The 20,403-nt window shown below is 49.6% G+C and overlaps 1 protein-coding gene and 1 long non-coding RNA gene across 3 annotated transcripts in view; one reads left to right on the top strand and one right to left on the bottom strand.

Moving 5' to 3' along the window:
- Nucleotides 1-8,048: 8,048 nt before the first annotated feature.
- Nucleotides 8,049-20,403, top strand: part of COL3A1 (collagen type III alpha 1 chain) — a 35,032-nt gene continuing 22,677 nt past the window's right edge. Inside the window, exons 1-7 of the mRNA XM_036423198.2 lie at nt 8,049-8,302; nt 17,268-17,470; nt 17,803-17,853; nt 18,296-18,409; nt 18,685-18,765; nt 19,637-19,690; nt 20,136-20,189. Coding sequence (XP_036279091.1) covers nt 8,218-8,302; nt 17,268-17,470; nt 17,803-17,853; nt 18,296-18,409; nt 18,685-18,765; nt 19,637-19,690; nt 20,136-20,189 — 642 coding nt within the window. The 5' untranslated portion in view covers nt 8,049-8,217. The remainder of the gene's footprint in view (nt 8,303-17,267; nt 17,471-17,802; nt 17,854-18,295; nt 18,410-18,684; nt 18,766-19,636; nt 19,691-20,135; nt 20,190-20,403) is intronic.
- LOC123651734 lies at nt 9,980-15,869 on the bottom strand. Of its 2 annotated transcripts, XR_006740609.1 has the most exons (4): nt 15,502-15,869; nt 14,939-15,024; nt 14,720-14,820; nt 9,980-11,510 (listed from the first exon to the last, which is right to left on the bottom strand). It is a non-coding gene; the product is annotated as an uncharacterized LOC123651734 (long non-coding RNA). The 2 variants fall into 2 exon arrangements; XR_006740608.1 differs by lacking the exon at nt 9,980-11,510 and having other exon boundaries at nt 14,218-14,820.

The raw sequence follows: 20,403 nt of genomic DNA, 5'->3' as shown, positions 1-20,403 counted from the left end.
TGCACAAGCCTTGAATTTTAGCTATGGATTTTCTCTTAATTAGTTAGTCATCCTAATGAATAACTAACAAACACATCCCTTCTTTTTTCCTTCCCTTTCTGAGGAGACAGAATGCGGCTGGGAGATGGGAGGTCAGGGGACTCACACCACCCGCCCCCGGGGATCAGCGCGGCCTCCGCCGTGGGGCACGCCCGCCTGGGATCCAGCGGGCCTGTGTCAGCTCACACCAGGCAGCAATCAAGAGGGGACGATCCCCAGGCGGAATCTAGGTCAACGCTGCTGCCCACTTCCAGTTGACCTTGCCCCTAACAACCAGCATGAACAACACATAACGAGATCCCAACTCTCAGACAGGATACCTTTCGAAGCTGCTATTCCATGACTTCTCTATGTCCCTTGACATACTCGACTAAACAGAAATTTCTACAGTTCCCCAGGCAATTCACACACACACACACACACACACACATGCACACACAATTAAGCAGTACAAAACTAAACTTCAAGCATTTGGCTTACATTATGTGTGGGGTGTCCGTATTTGTGGAAGGGGAGGGAATTCTCAGTATTTTGATTGGATACATTCCTTTTTTTTCTTTTTCTTTTTAAAAAAAATGTAACTGCAAGGAAACCGAACCAAGCAAATTTGAACAAAAGGGGTGAGAACCCCTCCTGGGAGCATTTTTGCCTCGTGATTCTCATTCCTGCGCCGTTTGTTTCCGCCCTGAAAGGAAAGCAGAGTGTAATGGTGATGCTTTTCCATTTCAGCTGTTTAAATTCTCTTTGAAATCAACTTTTGACTTCCCTGTCACTCTCTCTGCACTCCTCGGTGAAATACCTGTTTCCTTTCCTTTGCAATGTTTGTGTGGTCTTCTATCTGTGATCCTGTGGGAAACGCAGAGTGGGCCTGCTTTCCATTTGTTTGCTAAGCCGTTCTATTGTTTATTTTTTCTGTTTGAGAAACGAATTCATAACATCTGGAAGTGTTAACAGCCATGGTAACCCCAAAGACTTCCTGCGCTGCAGAGACCACCCCTCTGCTCAGAGCGATGGGAACGCCGGGGTGACCCGCTTACTGACCAGCACAGGAGTTCTCAGCACACGAGGGAATGGATTCCTCCCCATGGATCTTGCTGGATGAAGTATTTCATATTTTAAATCACATGCCACTTGATATTTATTAATCACCTGCCATGTGCAAGGCCATGCAATAGCTACTACGGAGTATAAAATGATGAATAAACATAAGTCTTACCCTCCAGTAGCTTTCCGTCGAGTAAAGGAGATAAAAGGCTATAAATGAAAAGAAACTGAGAGCCACGAGGAAGGTAAAGGAGGAGATGATCTCAGCAAGGGTGGGGGTCCGAAAATGCTCCTCTGTTAGCGAGGTTTGGGCTGAGCCTGAGCAATGCGCGGAGCTTGAGCATGTGGGGCGGGCACGGGTGGTCAGACAGTGCAGCTTACCCAAGGCGTGGGCAGACAGGCAGGACCGGAGTTGCAAAAGGAGCCATTCCGTTCGTTAAGCGCCGGTGCGAACGCCGGCGAATTGCCTGTCAGAGCGCACCTGGAAGAACCTGTTGGGGCGGAGGAAACACAGAGGGTGCCTGGGCCTCAGGAACAGAAACAAGGCACCGTCGTCTCTTCACCGCCCCCCACAGCCCGACCTGCCGATAATCCACGTGGAAATGTCCTACTGGGAACGGGTTGCTTTCATTAGTCACTGCATGAAACGCAGCTGACAGCTGATAAATGGTGAAAGGCAGAGGCGAATTCCTGGTCTGGGTTTTGCAAACTTTAGGAAATGCCTACAGCGGTCGGCAAACTCACTAGTCCACAGAGCCAAATACCAACAGGACGACGATGGAAGTCTCTTTCGAGAACCACATTTTTTAAAACTTAAACTTCTTCCAACGCCACTTCTTCAACACAGACTCGCCCAGGCCATGGCATTTTGTGGAAGAGCCACACTCCAGGGGCCAGAGAGCCGCGTGTGGCTCGCGAGCCGCAGTTTGCCGACCACGCGCCTATACTACTGAACACTTAGTTTCCGCCACGCTTTTATTTATTTACTTTTCCATACGTGGACGTCCCTGAGTCTGTGTCCAATGGCCTGGGCAGGAAGGTGGCTGCGGAACGTGGCAGGAACCACGCCGCCAGCTCCGTGGCCGTGAGTGGCCTGGCCTCTGACTCCTCTGCCGTGTGTGGTTTGCCACCAGGACTCACCGTGTTGTCCTTTTCTCTGTCTTCCTCCGCACATTTCTCACTCAAGGAGCATTCAGTTCCATCTCAAGCCTAAGCAGCTTCAGCTTTAAGAAGGCTGTGTGTCCTGCTGCTCCTAAGACTCCCCCTAAGCTGGGAAAGATGACTGGCCCCCAGCTTCCAGACACCCGCCATTCGGAAGCCTGCTTCCTGGCAGGTCTCCGCACTCAGGCCCCAACAAGGCAGAAAGAGAGCGCCTCATATTCTACATCCCCATCCCAACCCACTCGCTGCTTCACGTTTATTAATACCAATTACATACAAGAACCTACGCTGGGTGCTGTGCCTGACTTTTTTAAGGGGGTTGGGATAAAAAATAAGAACAGCCTGTAGGAGGGAATCAAATAGACACATGAATATAAGACAAAGCTACTAGAATGAACATTGCCACAAGCAGACCAAGACTGCAGAGGCCACACTTAGATCCTTAGGAAGAAAGGAGCCCCTGTGCCACAGCCTCCTTCCACCCAGGGTCTAATGTTGGCATGATTCCACAGGCCCGTGGTCAGCAAACTGAGGCTCAGGAGCCACACTCGGCTCTTTGGCCCCTTGAGTGTGGCTCTTCCACAAAATACCCCGGCCTGGGCGAGTCTATGTTGAAGAAGTGGGGTTAGAAGAAGTTTAAGTTTAAAAAACTTGGCTCTCCAAAGAAATGTCAATCATTGACTGTTGATATTTGGCTCTGGTGACTAATGAGTTTGCCGACCACTGTCCTAGGCCATCAGCACGCATCAGTCCAGAGCTCCTGGACACGTGACCCAACACGGAGACAGACACAGAGTCTTCAGAGTTTTCACATGAGCACCGAGCCTGCTCTGAAGAGGACTTAGTTGTACAGGGTGATAGTCATGACACGTTAAACAAGGAAAGGCCACAGTCACTGCCACTTGTTTGGGGGAAAGAGGCAGAAGCCTCTAAATGTTTATGTTCTTAAGAATTTTTGTAATAAAAGAACTCTGGACTCCCATCGAGGGGATGAACATGAAGGGTGTCGACAGGAATGAAAACCAGTCTCCATGGGAAGCTGCAGACACATGGGGTGTGGGCTGTGGCTTATCTCCACTTCTATCAGAAGATGGTGGTGGCCTTCTTATCTGCACACAGAACCGGCCACGTCTGCAAAGAGGTTGCAGCTGTGTTGGATGCAGCTGGACATTCCTAGGCATGACTCAGAGGACAGATTCTGTTGGAGAGAGTCTGTGGGGTGTGCAGAGTGGCGCATCAACCCCGAGAGTGATTAAGTTAGCAAAGACCCAACAGGGAGCTACTCAGCTCCTGCACAGCGTTGGATCCCAGCCTCCGGGTCACCAATGAGGTAAAACTCACAAATAATTAATTACGTGACTCTGGGGTGTGTCAGTGTCTTAGGTAATGAGCTGAATTCCAACTTTCTATGAATTTTCAGGTACAATTACGATAATAATGATGATGGCAAATCATTATCATGGAAACCTAAGTATAATATAATAAAGACTTCACTCAGGAAGATACCATTATAACACTTCGGAAACTTTCGAACATGTACCTTAGGACAGTCTTCAGGAAACTTTACTGGCTCACATTCTTGTCAATCTTTAATAGTATATGTGTATATTATATACAATGTATATTTATGTATGTATGTAAACATACATAGAGACATACCTTAAACACACACAAACACTTAAGTAAATTCTCTTTCATCCCCTAAAAATGGACTCCATCGCTCAGTATAAGCTGATGAGTATTTACTCAAATTTTTAAAAATTAGAGCAATATTGGAAATTACTTACAGATTAACAATAAGCCAGAAATCAGAAAATAGTGGTTTTAAAAGTTGGCCATTAACTCCATTCTTTCTCTTCTCTCTATCTTTCTATAATCAATCCCCCAGTAGGAAAAAAAAAAAAAATACATGATTAAATTCCAAATTGCTATTCACACAATTCTTACACTGTATAAAAATATTGTTACTGCAATCAGTGACTAATCTTAGTGGAAAACATGGTGAGAACTTTTGGAAAGTGTGTTATTCAGTTCCAATTCCAATGAGTAATTTTGAGAGTCCTGTAACCTCTTTGAACTTTCTGTTTAATTTTGGGGTATTTTCAGCTGAAAAATACAAGGATAGAAATGCAAAGCCTCAGGTTTAACAGCAAAGGATAGAGTAGATAGATGATAGATAGATGATATAGGAATAGAGATATGTCATGTGTCCACAATGATTATGTTATAGCACACTCCTTTTACTAAATGTCAAGGAAATCTGAGTCTTCTCCAGTTTTCTAGGCTAAACAGAAGAGGTTATCAATATAGCTCTGCAAGAACAAACACACAGGGACAATTAACTCTACCTTGGTAACTAAGAGAAAATTAAAGAAAGGATCTTAAAAAATTGGTTAGAACAGTGGTCGGCAGACTCATTAGCCAACAGAGCCAAATATCAACAAGACAACGATTGAAATTCCTTTTGAGAGCCACCTTCTTCTAACGCCACTTCTTCAAAATAGACTCACCTGGGCAGTGGTATTTTGTGGAAGAGCCACACTCATGGGGCCAAAGAGCCGATTGTGGCTCAAGAGCCGCGGTTTGCCAAGCTCGGGGTTAGAGTATCCACTCCAATATCTGCCTATCAAATCCCACCTCCAAACGTCTGCCCCGATTTTGAATCTCTATGGTTAGATACAGCCAAATCCTTCCACTGCAACATGGCATTCTACAACCCTCTTTCTGGCTCTAAGACACACATCTTGGTATTTGCTGAAATTCTTCTAAAGGAAACCCAGCTCTCCAAATGTGACTTTACCCAGCAAACAGTTAACTGGTCTGCCTCCCTAGAAACAATGAAGAAAACCTGCATGTATTTCACAGTTGTTTTGTAAGTTATCCTCACTTAGGCTACAGTCCTGCATGGATCCAGTCCATTTTTAAGTGCGTCTTCATCACAAGTGCATTTTAAAGGAGTTTACAATTGTTTAGAAGCACATAAAAATACCCATACAATAATGCATCTACTTGTCTTAAGAAAACCACACACGAAGCAGTACCATGAGAGACACAGAGTTCTCCTGCATGTGTTTCTCATGATGGAGAGAACTGATTTTCTCGTTGCCCTTGGAGAGAGCACTGCTGACATTCGCTGGCCCAAGGAGTCCATCCCAGCTGTGCTCATGCATGGCTCCCCGAGCTCCGTTTTCCACTGACCTGGGAAAGATTTGAACTTGGGATTGGTCCCTGGCCACACCCTTGCTTTGCCTCATCTTTCCCATCTCTCCGTTAAAGGAGAGCCAGATGAGTCGTGCAGTCGAGGGCGTTTGGAGCTGAGTGAGAACTCCAGCCGTAGTCCGAGGGCGAGCTGGGTGTTTGTGGGAGCTGGTCAGCCTCAGGGAAGCCGGGCTGAATAGAAAGAAGGGTGTCTCGGTTCACTGCTGAGTGATGTCACCCAGGGGTGACACCAGCTCAGACCCATACCCACTAGAACCGATTTAGGAAACACAGGGCCGTGAGGAGGGTCGGGGACCTGGGACACCAGGAGAAGGGTCCTGGTGCAGGCCCCCCACGGGTGCTCACGGTCCTGGCGAGTGCTACGTCACAGCACTCCCCTGAGGTTCCTCCTCTCTCCCGGGCTCTCGTGGGCACCTTGAGATGCAACACTTTCTTTTTTAATATATTTTATTGATTTTTTTTTTTTTTTTTTTTTTTTTTTTTTACGGAGAGGAAGAGAGAGGGAGAGGGAGTTAGAAACATCGATGAGAGAGAAACATCCATTAGCTGCCTCCTGCACACCACCACTGGGGATGTGCCCCTAACCAAGGATCGAACCTGGGACCCTTCAGTCCCTCAGACCAACGCTCTATCCGCTGAGCCACACCGATGAGGACAAAAGATGCAATGCTTTCATGTGCAAAATGTCATCTAACTTCTCTTACATGAACGCATCCGTCATGAGTTTTTCTTATGAGCATAAGTGAATATAAAACTTTTACTTGAATAGCTAATCAAATGTAAGAATTTTAGGACAACTAAAAAAAATAGAACTTGTACATGGAAAGCCTGAAGGATAGCATAAAAAGCATAATTTGAAAAAATACCTATTTTTCACAGTGGGAAGAAATTAAATGCCAGCTTCCTTGACCACCTAAAACCATAAGATAATGAATATACATTCTGATCTTTTTTGTTCAAACGTCAAAGACACCGGTAGGAAAAAATGAATCCTGTTTCTGAATCGGTGTGAACACACAAAAGTCTTACATCTAAGGTGGAGATGATCGGGTGGGGAGAGGCACAGCTCGCCCCCTTTCTCCCCAGCGCCTCAGGGTGGCCAGGAGAAGAGCGCCACCTTTCCCTCCACAGGCAGTGCCCCTCCCGTCCCAGGTCAGGAGGAGCACCGTGATTGGCCCAGGGATCCTCCCTCCCGGTCATCCATCGGGTGACGTCATCCGCATCCCGGCATCTCGGTGCTATTGATACTGGGCCTGCAGAGAAGCAGTGTTCCGCTGACCATGCTCACACAACAGACATTCACCTGGAATACACGTATCACACATGGGAATACACGTATCATACATGGGAATTCAGGCATCCCACGTGGGAATACGCGTGTCCCACATGGGAATACATGTGTGAACGTAGTGAGAACTAAGGAACATACGTTGGGAGGCGGGAAGGTGAAAACAAGTTTAAAGGAACCAGCTGTGAGCTGGGTCTTAAGGAAGTGACTTCAATGAACTGGTGTGAGGTTCGGAGAATTGCATGTGCACATACAAGCATGGAGGCGGCCATGCTTCACGTGAACATGAGAAAAACAGAACAAACGCAGGGGGCCTTGGCTAGAATAGAAACGCCTGCGTGGAATAGAGGAGCGAGTGAAGGAATGATGGACTGAGGATCAGGTGGTGAGAAAGATCTCGTTTCCTAGAAAGAGCCTGATCCTGTGGACAGCCAGGTTTTTCCTGCAGAGGTGTCATGGAGAGCCACACGTGGTGTGCGCCCCTTTCTCAAGCTCGCCCCAGAACGTGTCTCTAGATGCAGAGATGCATTGAAAGGCCGTGTGGACATGGCCCAGAATGCAGGCCTGCGGACGCCTGGGCCTGGAGATTGTCTTACTGATCTTCGTAGCAGCTCAGATGGAAGGAGAACATTCTGGGGTGCTCTTTTGTATTCCCTGACAAGCTGCCTCTTTCCCCATTTCTTAAAAAAAATTAAGCATGGAAAGGCTGTTTCTCTAGAAAAATCCCTTCTGGCTTTCTCAGCAGCCTACACACCCGAACTCAAGCAGTCCCGCTTTGGCCGGCTGAGGAAACTGGAGAGAACCAGCCACAGCAAAGATAAGTATCTACCTTAAAATGCCACCCAGACCGCTGCCTGGAGCTGAGCAGCCGGCCGGGGAGGGTGGGCGAGGCGGACAAGCAGGCTTTTCTTCCCGGGATGGGCCGCCCCGCCAGCCCCTCTCCAAGCGGAGTTCCAGGGGGATCTGGCAAGACCCCAACACAAAAACTCCCGGGAAGACAAGGTTTGCAAATCAGCGTGCCCAAGCAGAGGGCACCCGCACCTTCCTGACACCAGGCAGGGAACGTGAGAAGGAAAATCTTTTTAAAAATGCATGCGTCCCGTTATGATCCCAGCTCAGAGGGCGGGCCGGGGGCTGCACACATACGGCGCCTAAGCCAGGCAGCCGGCGCCCTGCACGCAGGGCGGACGCTGTCCAGATGTGCGCCCTCCCCGGTGGGCTGTGTCTGCTAGAAGCGCGGGAGGCATATTAATCATCTCTTTTACTGCCGAGGGGATGGGTGCTGCTCTCATATTTCAGAAAGGGGCCGGCAAGTGAGGGAAGCCAAACTTTCTGCTATTTAAGGCCCCGGCAGAGGCCCCGCCGCGGCTGCTGCCGACGGGCTGTGCCGGAGGCAGGCTGATGGTGCTACCCTGAGCGCCGCGTCTCTCTTTGTGCACCGAGAGTCTCATGTCTGGCCTGTAGACATGACGAGCTCCGTGCGGAAGGGGGCCTGGCTGCTCCTCTCGCTGCTGCACCCCGCGCTGGTCCTGGCACAGCAGCTCCCGGAGGGTGAGTGGGTGCCCGCGCCCCCGGACCCCGGGCTCTGTCTCTCCCGCTGGGGCAGGGGGGCAGCGGGGGGCTCAGGCTCGGGGCGGGGGGGAGGGGGGGGCGGAGAATGTCCCTGGGGCCACTCCCAGGTGTGAGTGTGGAGGGGCCGGAGGCTTAGCAAGAAGAGCGTCCTTTTGTGCCGAAACGTGTGCTGGGGTCCGAGAGGACCATGTTTCCCACTCACTGGCTTTCCTGTTGGCGGGATGGAAGTGCTCAGAGCAGCTAAAAGCCCAGCCCTGGATGCCAGCGTCCTGGGAGGCTCCTTGCAGCTGGGATGCCAGGCTCCTGCACACGGCTCTGTGCGCCTTTGTAATGCCGGGCTCTGTAAGGGGGTAGGAAACCCTGTGTTCCCAGTGAGAACATGCACTGAAGTCAGAGCATGCATGCAGAATGGGCCGGAGGGAGCGCCGTGCATGGTGAGAATCACTGACGAGGTGTCTGTACAAGGGCAGCAGGTCTAGCCCCTTCCACAGGTCCACACTGTTCCGTGTTTCATGGCTCCTAACTTTTCTGTTTCAAGCACGTGGAGTGTTGGCTGATACCTAAGGATCTAGTGTTTTATGTCTGTTCTACACTTTACCTACGTCTGCCTGAATAAAGAGAGTTTTTGTTTAAAACACATGCCTTCCACAGGAATGTCCGACTTTCCTGCAAACAAGGTAAAGGCACGGGACTGCCTGGCTTCCAGAGTGTTCTAATGAGGGCACACAACGGTTTTCTTGTTCGTCTGACGATGTGAAAACGCTCCTTTACATCCATACGTTTCTTAGTCACCAAAACCCTGGGCCTGACGGAGTGCAGACCTAGAGAGAAGAACATGTGTAAATGGGGAATGGGAAGAAGTCATTGCACGCCCTTTCCATTCCACGTCCAAACCTATAGCGCTCGCAAACGCGGTGTCCGAAAGGGGTTGTCTTTGTTTTCAGTGCCAAACGCTTTTGATGTCCTCACAGGTCCTATGTGTCAGCAGGAGGCCCCCCCACGGGCATTTCCTCAGGCGAATTGAGCCTAGGGCCACAAAGAAAAGAAATGTGCAACCCCTTACCCCCTCACCTTCTTCCCCCTGCCTCCTCCTCCTCTCCCCACTACCCCTCCTCCTCTCCCCCTTACTCCCTCACCTTCTTCCCCCTGCCTCCTACCCCTCTCCCCACTACCCCTCCTCCTCTCCCCCTTACTCCCTCACCTTCTTCCCCCTGCCTCCTCCTCCTCTCCCCACTACCCCTCCTCCTCTCCCCCTTAATCCCCCTCATCCCTGTCCCCCTCCTCCTCTCACCCCTGCTCTCCCCTCCTTATCTGGCCACCCCTTCTGGCTCCTTTGCACTTCCTCCCCCTTTTCATTCTTTCACTCACCACCCCAACCCCTTCCTAGGCAGGTCCACCCCTTCTCAGCTCTCCTTCTCTCCCCTCCTCTCTCACCCCCGCCCTCCTGTGTCCTCCCTCTGCCTCCACCTCTTTTCCTCTCTCCTCTGCCTCTTCCTTTCTTTCTTAGAGTCCTCCATCCTCCGCCCTCTCACTCCCCCCGCCCCCGCCTTTTCCTCCCCACCGGCCCCTCCCAAAAGATGCTCAGCTCCCACGCCTTGGCTAGAAAGCCAGGCGACTCACCACACCCCCACCTCAATGAAGACTTTTACTTTTTCTGTGAAGCTTTCAAATTCCTCCGATTTCTGAGAAAGGGGGAGAGAAAAATCACAGCGTTTCCACTTGTTGGAAAGAGGACAAGCCTTTGGCATTCAGTTCAAAGACGGACAAACTATTTGTGATTGCCAAGGGGGTTATAACTTTTCATAAGCGCCGTGGCTGTTTGTCTCCTAGCCCCCGCTCTGGGGAGGACACATGTGTGCTGCCTACATTATCTGAACATGACATAACTGTCTTCACCCCCTTTCTCTTTAGCTGCGGGAGAGAACAAACAGCTCTGGGACTTTGCTGACACAGGGGGTGCTTTTTAGTTCAAAGGCAGTGGAGAGGGATTCTGGTCAGCTTGTTGTTCGTGGTTTAAGCATTTTTTAAGAGGAGACATCTCATGTCCCCACGGGCTTTGCAAGACAAGCCTGCTGGGGCGTGGGCTCTGGGGCGGTGCCAGGGCGTGGCCGGGCGCGCAGGGCACGGGGAGCACCCTGTGGTTCTCACGTGCGCCCCAGAGCCCCAGAGGAGAGCACGGCTCTGGCGAACATGCACCTCATCTCCCCACACACGGCCCCTGGCACAGGAAGCGGGTCCTCCCAGAGAATTGTGAGTCCTGTTTAATCCGAGGTTGGATTCCAGCGCGGAGAAGTGGGTCTGTTTTCTATTTCCTGTCCCGCAGGAGCATGCCAGGTTTTAAGCTCAGAGACTCGCCCCCTGGTGGCGGGTCGGCAGAGCTTCAGAGCCAGTGCCCACAGGGAAGGCCACACCCAGCCAGACCCGTTTCCTAATGAGGTTTAAAAAGAGGGCGTGGATGAATGTTAGCTATTCCATAGGACTGTCCCAAGAAAAGAAGCACATTGCTGATCGCCTATTGCCAAATACACCTGCTCACGCACCACACTCCCAACAGGGAGAGTCTGTTTGGAGGTGAGCGTGGTGTGATGGCCCATTTAAAAAATCCCGCGTGTCACAGATAACTTTATGCTACCTAGAAAGCTCCACATGTCCTATAGAACAGCCTTTCTGAGTATTTTTGCAATTTCTGCTGTAGTCTGCATTGGACATAAGTATTTCAGGAAGATATTACTCAGTAATATTGTTTCATTGGGGCTGAGAGGTCAGCCTCATTTTACTGAAAAGCACTCGGAGTTGTGAGCTTACATCTTGCTATTCCGATGCACCCACCGGGACAGCGAGGTCGGGGCCCCTCCTGGTCTTAGAATTGCAGTCAGTGGACTCCGAGAATCGGGTCCGGGGTTCAGGCTGGGAGGCTCTGTCCTTCATGCTGGCAAGGAGAGCTTGTAATGGACCAAGCAGCACTCACGTTTTCTGGTCTGTGTCCCCTATAATGCAATGGGGGTGGCGTGGGGGGATTTGGCATAAAAATCACTAGAAGCAATTACACTTCTAGGAGCAGAGAATGAGTAATTGCTCACGAAGCTCAGTGTCCGACACCTCATGGACTCAGTGCTGCAGCGGCAATCTCACAGCTAGGAAGTGATGGGCGAAGACTAGAACCAAAGTTCTGCTAAATCCTAAAATCCTGGGTCGTCAGAAAAAAACAAGATACACGTTAAATTTAGAGCATATGGGTCTTCTTAGTTTTCTAACAGTCCTTGAAAAGAGATAGAAAGAAAAATCATATACTGTCCTAGAAAATATATGAGTTAATGCTTTTCTAAAGGGGGGGCGGGGAAGGGAAGGCAGATTGTTTTTGTTAAGCACTCCATTTTGAATTGGTACATCTATTTTTTAAACAAGAGACTCCCCTATCATTGAACAGAGATCACCTTCAGTCTTGTAGAACAGATTCTCAGTGAAGAACGTATTAGGACAAAACACTGGTTTTCATGGGTGATGACACCCCTCTCCTGGGGGCCTGGTGGAGTGCTGGGGGGCGGGGGGTGCTGGTGTGAGACCCCAGGGCTGTGGGAGCAGTGAGCCCCGGGGCGATGCTGGGGAAGGAGGAGGAGTGGGATGAGGGCTTAGGAGGAGTGGTGCCCCCTGGCTCCACACCTTACCCACAGGCTGATTTTTAAGAATCTGGAGCCAGGAGCTGGGCGCTTCCCAGGAGGAGCGCTGAGACCCAGGCAGCTCCTCCAGCAGATCCCTGCTCCTGCACCTCCTGGGTGCCCGCCAGGGGTCCTCCAAGTGAAGGGTGCCCTCTGCCCAGCGCCCCGAGTCCAGGGCAGAGACTGGGCGGACCCAAGGCCGTGAGCCCAGTTCTTCCATCTGGCACCAGGGGTTTGTCCGTGAGCCTGCCGCCTCGCAGGGCCCGGGGATTGCCTCAGCCTCTGGTTCAACATGAGGGTGGCACTGCCTCGCGGGGCACGGGGGGCCTGGGCAGACCTCAGGGCCGCACTGACGTCTGCAAACAGCTCGGTGGACGGCTCCCTGGAAACGTTTCCCTGGAAAAAGCACAGGCCCCAGCTTTCTGCACTCAGCAGCGGGGGAGGGCGTAGGAGGGGGGTGAAAATCCAGCGTTTTCAAAGGGGAGACTCGCCTGGTTCGTGTCAAGATGACAACGGAAAAAATGAGAGGCCTCCTCAGCGAAACCCTTTGCTCGCTGCAGGAGGGACTGTAACGGGGGATGTCTGTCTGGGCCTCAGGCAAACAGCGCAGGATGCCTTTCCGATGAGCGAACAGAGCCTCGGCTTTCCAGACGGGGTCAGAGAGCTGCCACTTAACACGCAATCTTAGAGAACCAGAGGACAGGGCCGGCCAAAGACACTGCTCAGGAGATGTAGAAAGCGGAGATAAAGCAATCGGACACTGTTAACAGTCCCCCTGGCTTTGAGAACTCACGCTGAGAAAGGCCTGCCTTAGTCAGAGGGCACTCCCCCCTGAAACTGGCTTTTCTACCATATTTGGTGCTGAGGGAGGCAGAGCCCAGGCTTGGTGAGTTAATTAAAATCCGAAAAACGCCCGTGAAAGCTGCTGGCATGCTCATGCTGTCTAGGCCGAGAAGAGAAGCATCTGACGAAGTTAAAATTCAGGCATGGGAATGACTGAGCAAACCAGCGTCTGGGGGAGCCATCCTCTGTGGGGTTCCTGAGGCGGGTCCAGGAGCCGCCCTGCTCCCCGCTGGGAGCCCCTTTCTGTGCGCGTGAATCACGCTGGGCTCCAGGCTCCAGGCAATCCACTGCGGGTCTAGCTGCCACCGGGGGGTCTGGGAGGGAAACCTTTCCTTTGTGAGGTCGGGAGAAAATAAACAACAGAACTGAACTCCAGATGTTCGCTTCTTGGTCTGAGATTAGACAGGAAAGATGTTCTGCAGAAAACCGGTGTCCCTTTCCAAAAAGTCCACCTTTTCCGACTCTGATTTGGAACTTGCGGGGTTTATAATACAATAGAATCCACAAGGGGAGCGGACCTTGACCCTGTCCTGCCCTGGGGACTGCAGACAGCGGATGGAACACAGCAGTCGAGAGAATCATAAAATCTTTATGACTCTCCATTTTAGACGGTTTTTTAAAATTTGTTGGTGAGGACAAGAATAAGCAGGCTCTAGCTCGCCCAGGCAAACAACATTTTAAAATTGAAATTATCCATCTTTGCATGTCTGTAGATCTTTCCTTCAAAACCCATTGTGTTAACTAGCATATTTAAAGATATTTCAATAAATATAAAAGCAGCAGAAAACTATTTAACCTCCAAATATTAGTGTCATTTAAAAGTCAAATGTATTTCAGTTGGAAACTATATGAACTGCCTATATACACTGAGAAAATATTCAACTTTCTAACATAACAGGAACATAATGTTATGATGGCTGGCTTACCATATCTATCAGTAAAAAGAAAAGAGAAAAATGTTGAGCTTGTCACTCAAGCTAAATGACCAATGTGGATGCTTTGGGGAGTACCATTTTTACTACGAAAGTGGAATGAAGACAAACGTAATTTGCATTAGTTTCAGTCACAACAATAAATTTGGCATAAATTAACACGTGAAGAATGAAAACAAAGAAAGATTTCAGCATATCCCAAAATATTAAATTGTGTGACTTAGTTTTCTTATTCTGCAAAGTTCCAAACCAGAGAGAAAGAGCTAGGAAATAAAAGAAGCTAAGGGTAGATGATGATAAACTAGCTTCATCTCGTCTTGTAATTCAGATCCCAGGAAGGACATGAGTTAGTCTAATGAGCTGCTTGTGTGACCACAAATAAATTTATCTCAGGACCGCGCTTTGTAAAGGAACAGGAAACATCAAGTGACTGAAGAGGCGGAGCTCAAGGTTAATTGCAAACTAGAACAGGGGGCTTAGCTTAGGTGATTACAGGGAGGGAAGTGACTGGAAAACGTATTGCTTGTCCAGAGTGAGAATGAGATTATTTGCTCTTTACTTAGCATGCTTGCCAAAGGGCTTGAGTTGTTTCCTTATCAAAGGGAATAACGTGAGATGACCGTCATTCACTAGTCCCCTTTCCCTCCATCCTAAACGCTGCGTGTGGCTAGCGGGCACTTGGTCCCCTTGAAGACACTGTTTCCCCTGTCCCCACATATAATTGGGCTTTCACACTAAATCATGCGACATCTGTATAAGCATGTCAGCTTCCTGGAGGACACATTGCTGTCAGAGTGTCACTCGCAGAACAGGAAACAAGAGGAAATTGAGGGCAAGTCACCATTCGTTCAACAGCGACTGAGAGAGAGTCTGACCACCGCCACGGCGTCCTGGAGCTGCCTTACAGAGAGCAAACCCCTTCCCGCCTGTGAAAGCGGTTACGTCAGGACACAAAGGGCACTCACCCTTCATTTCCCAGCATCCCACCGTTCTCCTGTCACCCAGACCAAGTCCCTTTTAATGGAGGAGAGGCGCTCTCCAATGGCTCAAGTCTCCCGAGGAGGCCCTGGTTGTGAAAAGCACAAGCCACAGGATATCTGAGAAGACGTGGGAACAGGGGGGGCAAATAGCAAGCTTTGTGTGCATCGCATTGGGTTCAACCCAATCCTGACAAACTTGCTTACTGTGTTCATAAGTCGATGCTGTGCTCATGCGTTCAGTCGTTGGCAGAGCAAACGGGAAACACTCATTTCCAGCGATGCGATGATGCCTGCGATGGGACAGAACAGGAGGGTGAGCACACCAGGAGGAAATGGGTGTTCATTTTAGGGTGCTTTAAGGACACAGGAAGAGGAGGCATTTTAAATCTGAGATTCTCAACCCGAGCTTAAGCTGTCCTCCTCGTTTGCCTCTAGCATGGCTTTGGCATTCAGGAACTGATTTTTATAACAGGTCTTGTGTCAAACAGGGAAAGCTGTTCCTGATCCGGAGACAAGAGCTGAAAACCATGCGTATAAAGCAGCAGCCTTCCCCCAGCTCTGCTGGAGTCGCATTGATATAACAGTGTGTGCGTTAACGTGCACACAGGATGCTTCCTGTACACATGCGCTGTGAGGCGGTCACCACGGTCATGTGAAGCAATGCATCCATCCCCACCCGGATGCCTGGTGAGCGTGGAACACACACCAGGCTCTGGTCTCTGGCACGTTGGAAGTGTCAGTGCCGTGTCACTACCCGAGGTCCTCACCTGCTCCTGTGTCGTTCTCAGGGGCCAGGAAGCCCGAATCCACACTATTAATGGGCGAAGCTTGACCAAAACCAGCCTGTTGGGACATTTCAGAGAGTTAATCTAGAGAAAGTTTTCTTTTTTAAAGGAAGCCAAAGACCAAAGGAAGGGTGTCATGCAATCCTCTTAACCAGGCTTCCATCTTATTAAGACTTGCAGATCTTTCCCGGAAAAACAGTTCGCTTAGGGTGTCAGCTGTGCTCAGAGAACAATGGGTGCGATGCCTCGCCCCTCCACTGTGTCATGGCGCCTACAGGCTCTGAAGCTCTCCTTCCAGGAGCCCTCACTCACCGAACACTCAGCACAGACCTGAACCGTTATCTCTTCAGCTGTGTGTGTGGGGGGGGGGGGGGGGGGGGAGGAAGGGGAGCTCAGAAAGGAGGCTTGGCGGTGTTATGTGAAAGCTCAGGGCCCGCACAACAGCAGGCTGTTAACCACTTACCTCCCGCAGGCAGGCAGGCCGCGCACACTGTAGGACCTCGGCTCTGAGAAAATGAAGTGAAAGTTCGCTTCTCACAAAAATGCAAACACTGGACAGCAAGGACAGCGCTCATGGTTTGCAAAAACTTTTTGCAGATATTTAGAAACTTCTTTCATGTATTCTCTGCTGGCCAGCAAGCTGCATTTCACCACAGCTCACGCCTGCAGAGCTAAGACCAGGTTTTACTTTGGCAAACTCTGCGCTGCTCACTGGTGGCAGCTGCTGAAACAGGCTAACATTTGCACTGAAGCAAATTTGGGGCCATTTTAAAGCCCAAATGCTCATGATTCATATGTTTCATGTGTTTTTTATTTCCGTCTTACCAACGTTTGTTTAAAGCACATGTGTCAAACACACGGCCCGCGGGCCAAAATCCGTCCCGCCAGGCCTTGCAATGTGGCCCGCACCGCGCTGTCATCACTGCACTCCGCTGCGTTTCCATCACAATGACAGTTTATGACTGTTCAGTAAACCATTCGGCCCACGATTTAGGCTGGATTTTAGATTTTGGCCCCTTCTCTGATTGAGTTCGACACCCCTAGTTTAAAGACACACACCTTCGTTTTGCGATTTGGAAACCTCTTCACATCCACACGGCACAGCCCACACAGGCTCATACCACGGGGACCTGCGCAGCCCCCCAGCGCGGGCGGTGAGACTATCCGCAACGCGTGCCGCCACAGCCTTCCCAGGCTCTGGGGGGGTGAGGTCACCGAGAGCAGCGGAGTCCCCCGGGTCTCAGAGAGGTGACTAAACCGGACCGTCTTCCCAGGCCCTGACACCGTTATCTGCATAGCTCATGCTCCCGTGTGCTGCCGGAGCAAACCGCAGCCATGGGGCCAGAGGCTTATCAGCACGATGAATAAATGAGGTTCCATGCTGTGAGATTCTCATAGGCGTTAAATCCTCACTCCAAACGAAATCAAAGCACCTGCTGGCCTTAGGGAGGTGTGCTCTGCTGTGCCAACGTGAGGTTCCTAAACCGGTTTGGTCTTTCACACAATCCCTTACAGCTTAGCAAACTAGGCAGGAAAAACAGCATCTCCTTGATACCTAGATTTGTGGGTTTTGTGAATTTTTTTTTTCCATAAGCCAGCTCATAAGAAGATGCACTTAATGAAATGGATAAATTATTTGCTTCAAACCAGCTCTGCTTTGGCTATTGGAGTCCGTTGTGGCATTATAGTGAAAAATCACATTTTGGCAAAACATGAGCTAACGTCACCCTGTCTGACCTGTCTTCCAGTTCTTGATGGAGGATGCTCCCATCTCGGCCAGTCCTACGCGGACAGAGATGTCTGGAAGCCAGAGCCATGCCAGATCTGCGTGTGCGACTCAGGATCTGTTCTCTGCGACGACATAATCTGTGATGACCAGGAGCTGGACTGCCCCAACCCGGAGATCCCGTTCGGAGAGTGCTGCGCCGTGTGCCCCCAGCCTCCCACCTCGGTGAGTGGGAGGGAGCACAGCCCCGACCCCCATTTGTATGCAAGCACGACCCTCCTCCCAGATCGCATGCAAGTACGTCCCTCCCCACAGTTTGTATGCAAGCACGTCTCTCCCCCTGTTTGTATGTAAGCATGCGGCTAGTTCCTATACCCCAGACGTGAAAAGGAGTCTGTCCAACAATCCGGTTAGCATCACACGTAAAAGGTGGACGCTCTCGTCTAAAGCCAGAGGCTGGGTGTAGTTTGGGATAAGAATCAGATGTGCACACTGGGACAGACTCCATGGGAAAGCTGCTCCTCTGGCTTTTTCATCTGTATCTTCTCCGTTTTTAGCCCACGCGCCCTCCGAACGGCCATGGACCTCAAGGCCCGAAGGGAGATCCCGTAAGTACACGCCCTTCAGTGGAATAGCATTAGCTCCTGGAGTGGTTGGCTTTAAAAAGAAAAAGAAAATCTAATAGCCTTTGTATAATTGAGCTTCCACCACTTATACATCTATTTCGTGGCGCGCATTTCAATAATGACACAAACTACCTCAAACTGAGACTCCGTGATCGTCCTTGAGGAAGGAAGCTTCCCAAACTTTATGTAGTGTCCTCACTCCCACGGACAGTTTCCATAGTAAAGCGCAGGTCATATACAACAGCATAAATGGCGCTGGAATTATTCAAATGATTTCGTTTCAAAGGTATATTTTCCCAAGAAAATGTATCACTTAGATTGGTTCCTCAAGTTATTAAGCAGCGAAGCTACTATTATACTTGACAATGATCTGAGTCGTTAGGACTTTTCACTGCTTCATTCGTTTTCATCTGATTTGTTTTAGGGCCCTCCAGGTATCCCTGGCAGGAATGGCGATCCTGGTCTCCCCGGGCAGCCAGGCACCCCTGGCTCCCCCGGCGCCCCCGGAATCTGTGAATCGTGCCCCTCTGTTGGCCAGGTAATGTCCCTGAGAAATGCTTCGGAAAGAGCACAGAGGAGCAGGCTATGTGGGATTGCCATTGCACGCAGCTAGTTCAAGGATTAGAAAGCAACTCTCTCTGTAGAACAAAAGGCTCAGCAAGATAATGAAACAGAACACACCACGTCCTCCGGCACGCGGGGCGGTCCTCTCCGTGAATAGCGGGTGTTGCATGCGCTGCTTCTAAATGCCTTTGAAAAGAACATCGATCTGTTCACCAGAGTGATGGTCTCTGTCTGGTCCTTTTGCTGCAGAACTACTCTCCCCAGTTCGAGTCCTACGACGTCAAGTCCGGAGTCGGAGGAGCGGGTCTCGCAGGCTACCCCGGGCCAGCTGTACGTACCAGGCCTTCTCGGCTTACAGAGCACCTTCTAGCCTCTGGGGAATCTTGATGGTGGCTCTCCCGGTGATACGGTATCTCGGCGTCATTGTGTACAGTAGCCTGTTCCCTCTGAAGGATGGGGAAGGGGATGGTAGGGTAATCACTAGCCTCTATCCTAGCTCCCTTTTTCCTTGCCCTCTCGTTTCTGCCCGTTTGGCCACTCGTTTCTGTCTCATAGAGCCACTTACACCGGGCCCACAGGCTTTCATGTTCCGGACTCACACTCGTATATTCCTCATTTTAACCAAATGGCCACTGCCACTTTTCCTCTCTCTCATCTAAGTTTTCCAGAAGCTTCTTTTGTTTTCTTTTCATTAATTAAATGCTACTTTCCAGATGACATGTTGAGTGATGGATGGTCAAATAGCCCAATCTGTCCCAACTCATGTCCTGGAATCAAATACAAGTATAATCAGGATCCATCCAGTCTTTAAGTTCATCTACCATAATGATAGGCTCCTCACATTGTACCTAAAGGGTTTCTTTCAATGTAAATGGATTTTCATAGCATTTCGCTGCATTTTTCTGGATTTTAAATCCTCTTTGGGGAGTTTCAGGCCAACAAATTATAATATTTATCAATAATTGTTGTTGATTTGGTGGCAATTTCATTTAGAGTGACTTTTTTTTGTAATATCTTCATTGTAAATATAATAAAATTAAGCCTATCCATGAATAGTTATTACATGAGTAGCTATTACGTAGTAATTGTTCACATTTTTAAAGACATGGTTATTCCTGTGCAATGGCGTCTCTTTGATGCTTGAGTAAAGCGTTTTTCAGATGCAGTTATTTTGTACTTATTCTTTAAATTTGCATTCCAGGGTCCCCCAGGCCCTCCCGGTCCCCCTGGTGCATCTGGTCATCCCGGCTCCCCTGTAAGTATGGCCGGAGTGGTGCTTCTCTTCATGCATGTTTGTAAGTCATGGTAACACAGACCCTGCCATCATTTCGCCACACCAGCATGCGTAGTTCCACTGCAGGAGAGAAGTTGCAACCAAGAATCTATCATTCCTGCAAAGATGTCCACTCCTTCCCACAAACAACTCTTAGCAATCAGAACTTTGTCAAATTAGACCACATGTTTAATGTGCATGTCATATGACTCAAGTTTAAAACAATTCAGTTTCTGTGGGATTAAGTAGATGAAATGGAATTAATTAAGTTGATTCTGATCTGAACGTTCTTGGCTTCCATCTTTATAAACTGGAATGAAATTTGCTGACCTCACTTAAAAACCCCGATCACATTCTGTCTTCAAAGTAAGTGAATCCAGTGAAGATTGTTACTCTAGAAAATATTTACCCATTATTCCACCCCTAGGGTTCTCCGGGATACCAAGGCCCCCCTGGTGAGCCTGGGCAAGCTGGTCCTTCGGTGAGTAACGATCACATTTAATAAACTGAAAACTCTGCATAGAAACCACCTTCGTTTTCTATGATAAAACTGAACCATGGGTTCCCACACAGTATAGACTAAGTTTATGCTTTCAACTTACAATAATAAATGGTGTTTTTATGATGGTTGAATGGGTTTCACAGGCCTTTTGGACCCTTTTAATGGTTTAAATATCTGAGAGACACTGTTTACT

The sequence above is a fragment of the Pipistrellus kuhlii genome, unplaced genomic scaffold, assembly GCF_014108245.1.
Source record: "Pipistrellus kuhlii isolate mPipKuh1 unplaced genomic scaffold, mPipKuh1.p scaffold_m20_p_79, whole genome shotgun sequence".
NCBI classification, from domain to species: domain Eukaryota; kingdom Metazoa; phylum Chordata; class Mammalia; order Chiroptera; family Vespertilionidae; genus Pipistrellus; species Pipistrellus kuhlii.
The sequence above is the reverse complement of the archived record's forward strand: the minus strand, read 5'-3'. Positions and strand labels throughout refer to the sequence as shown.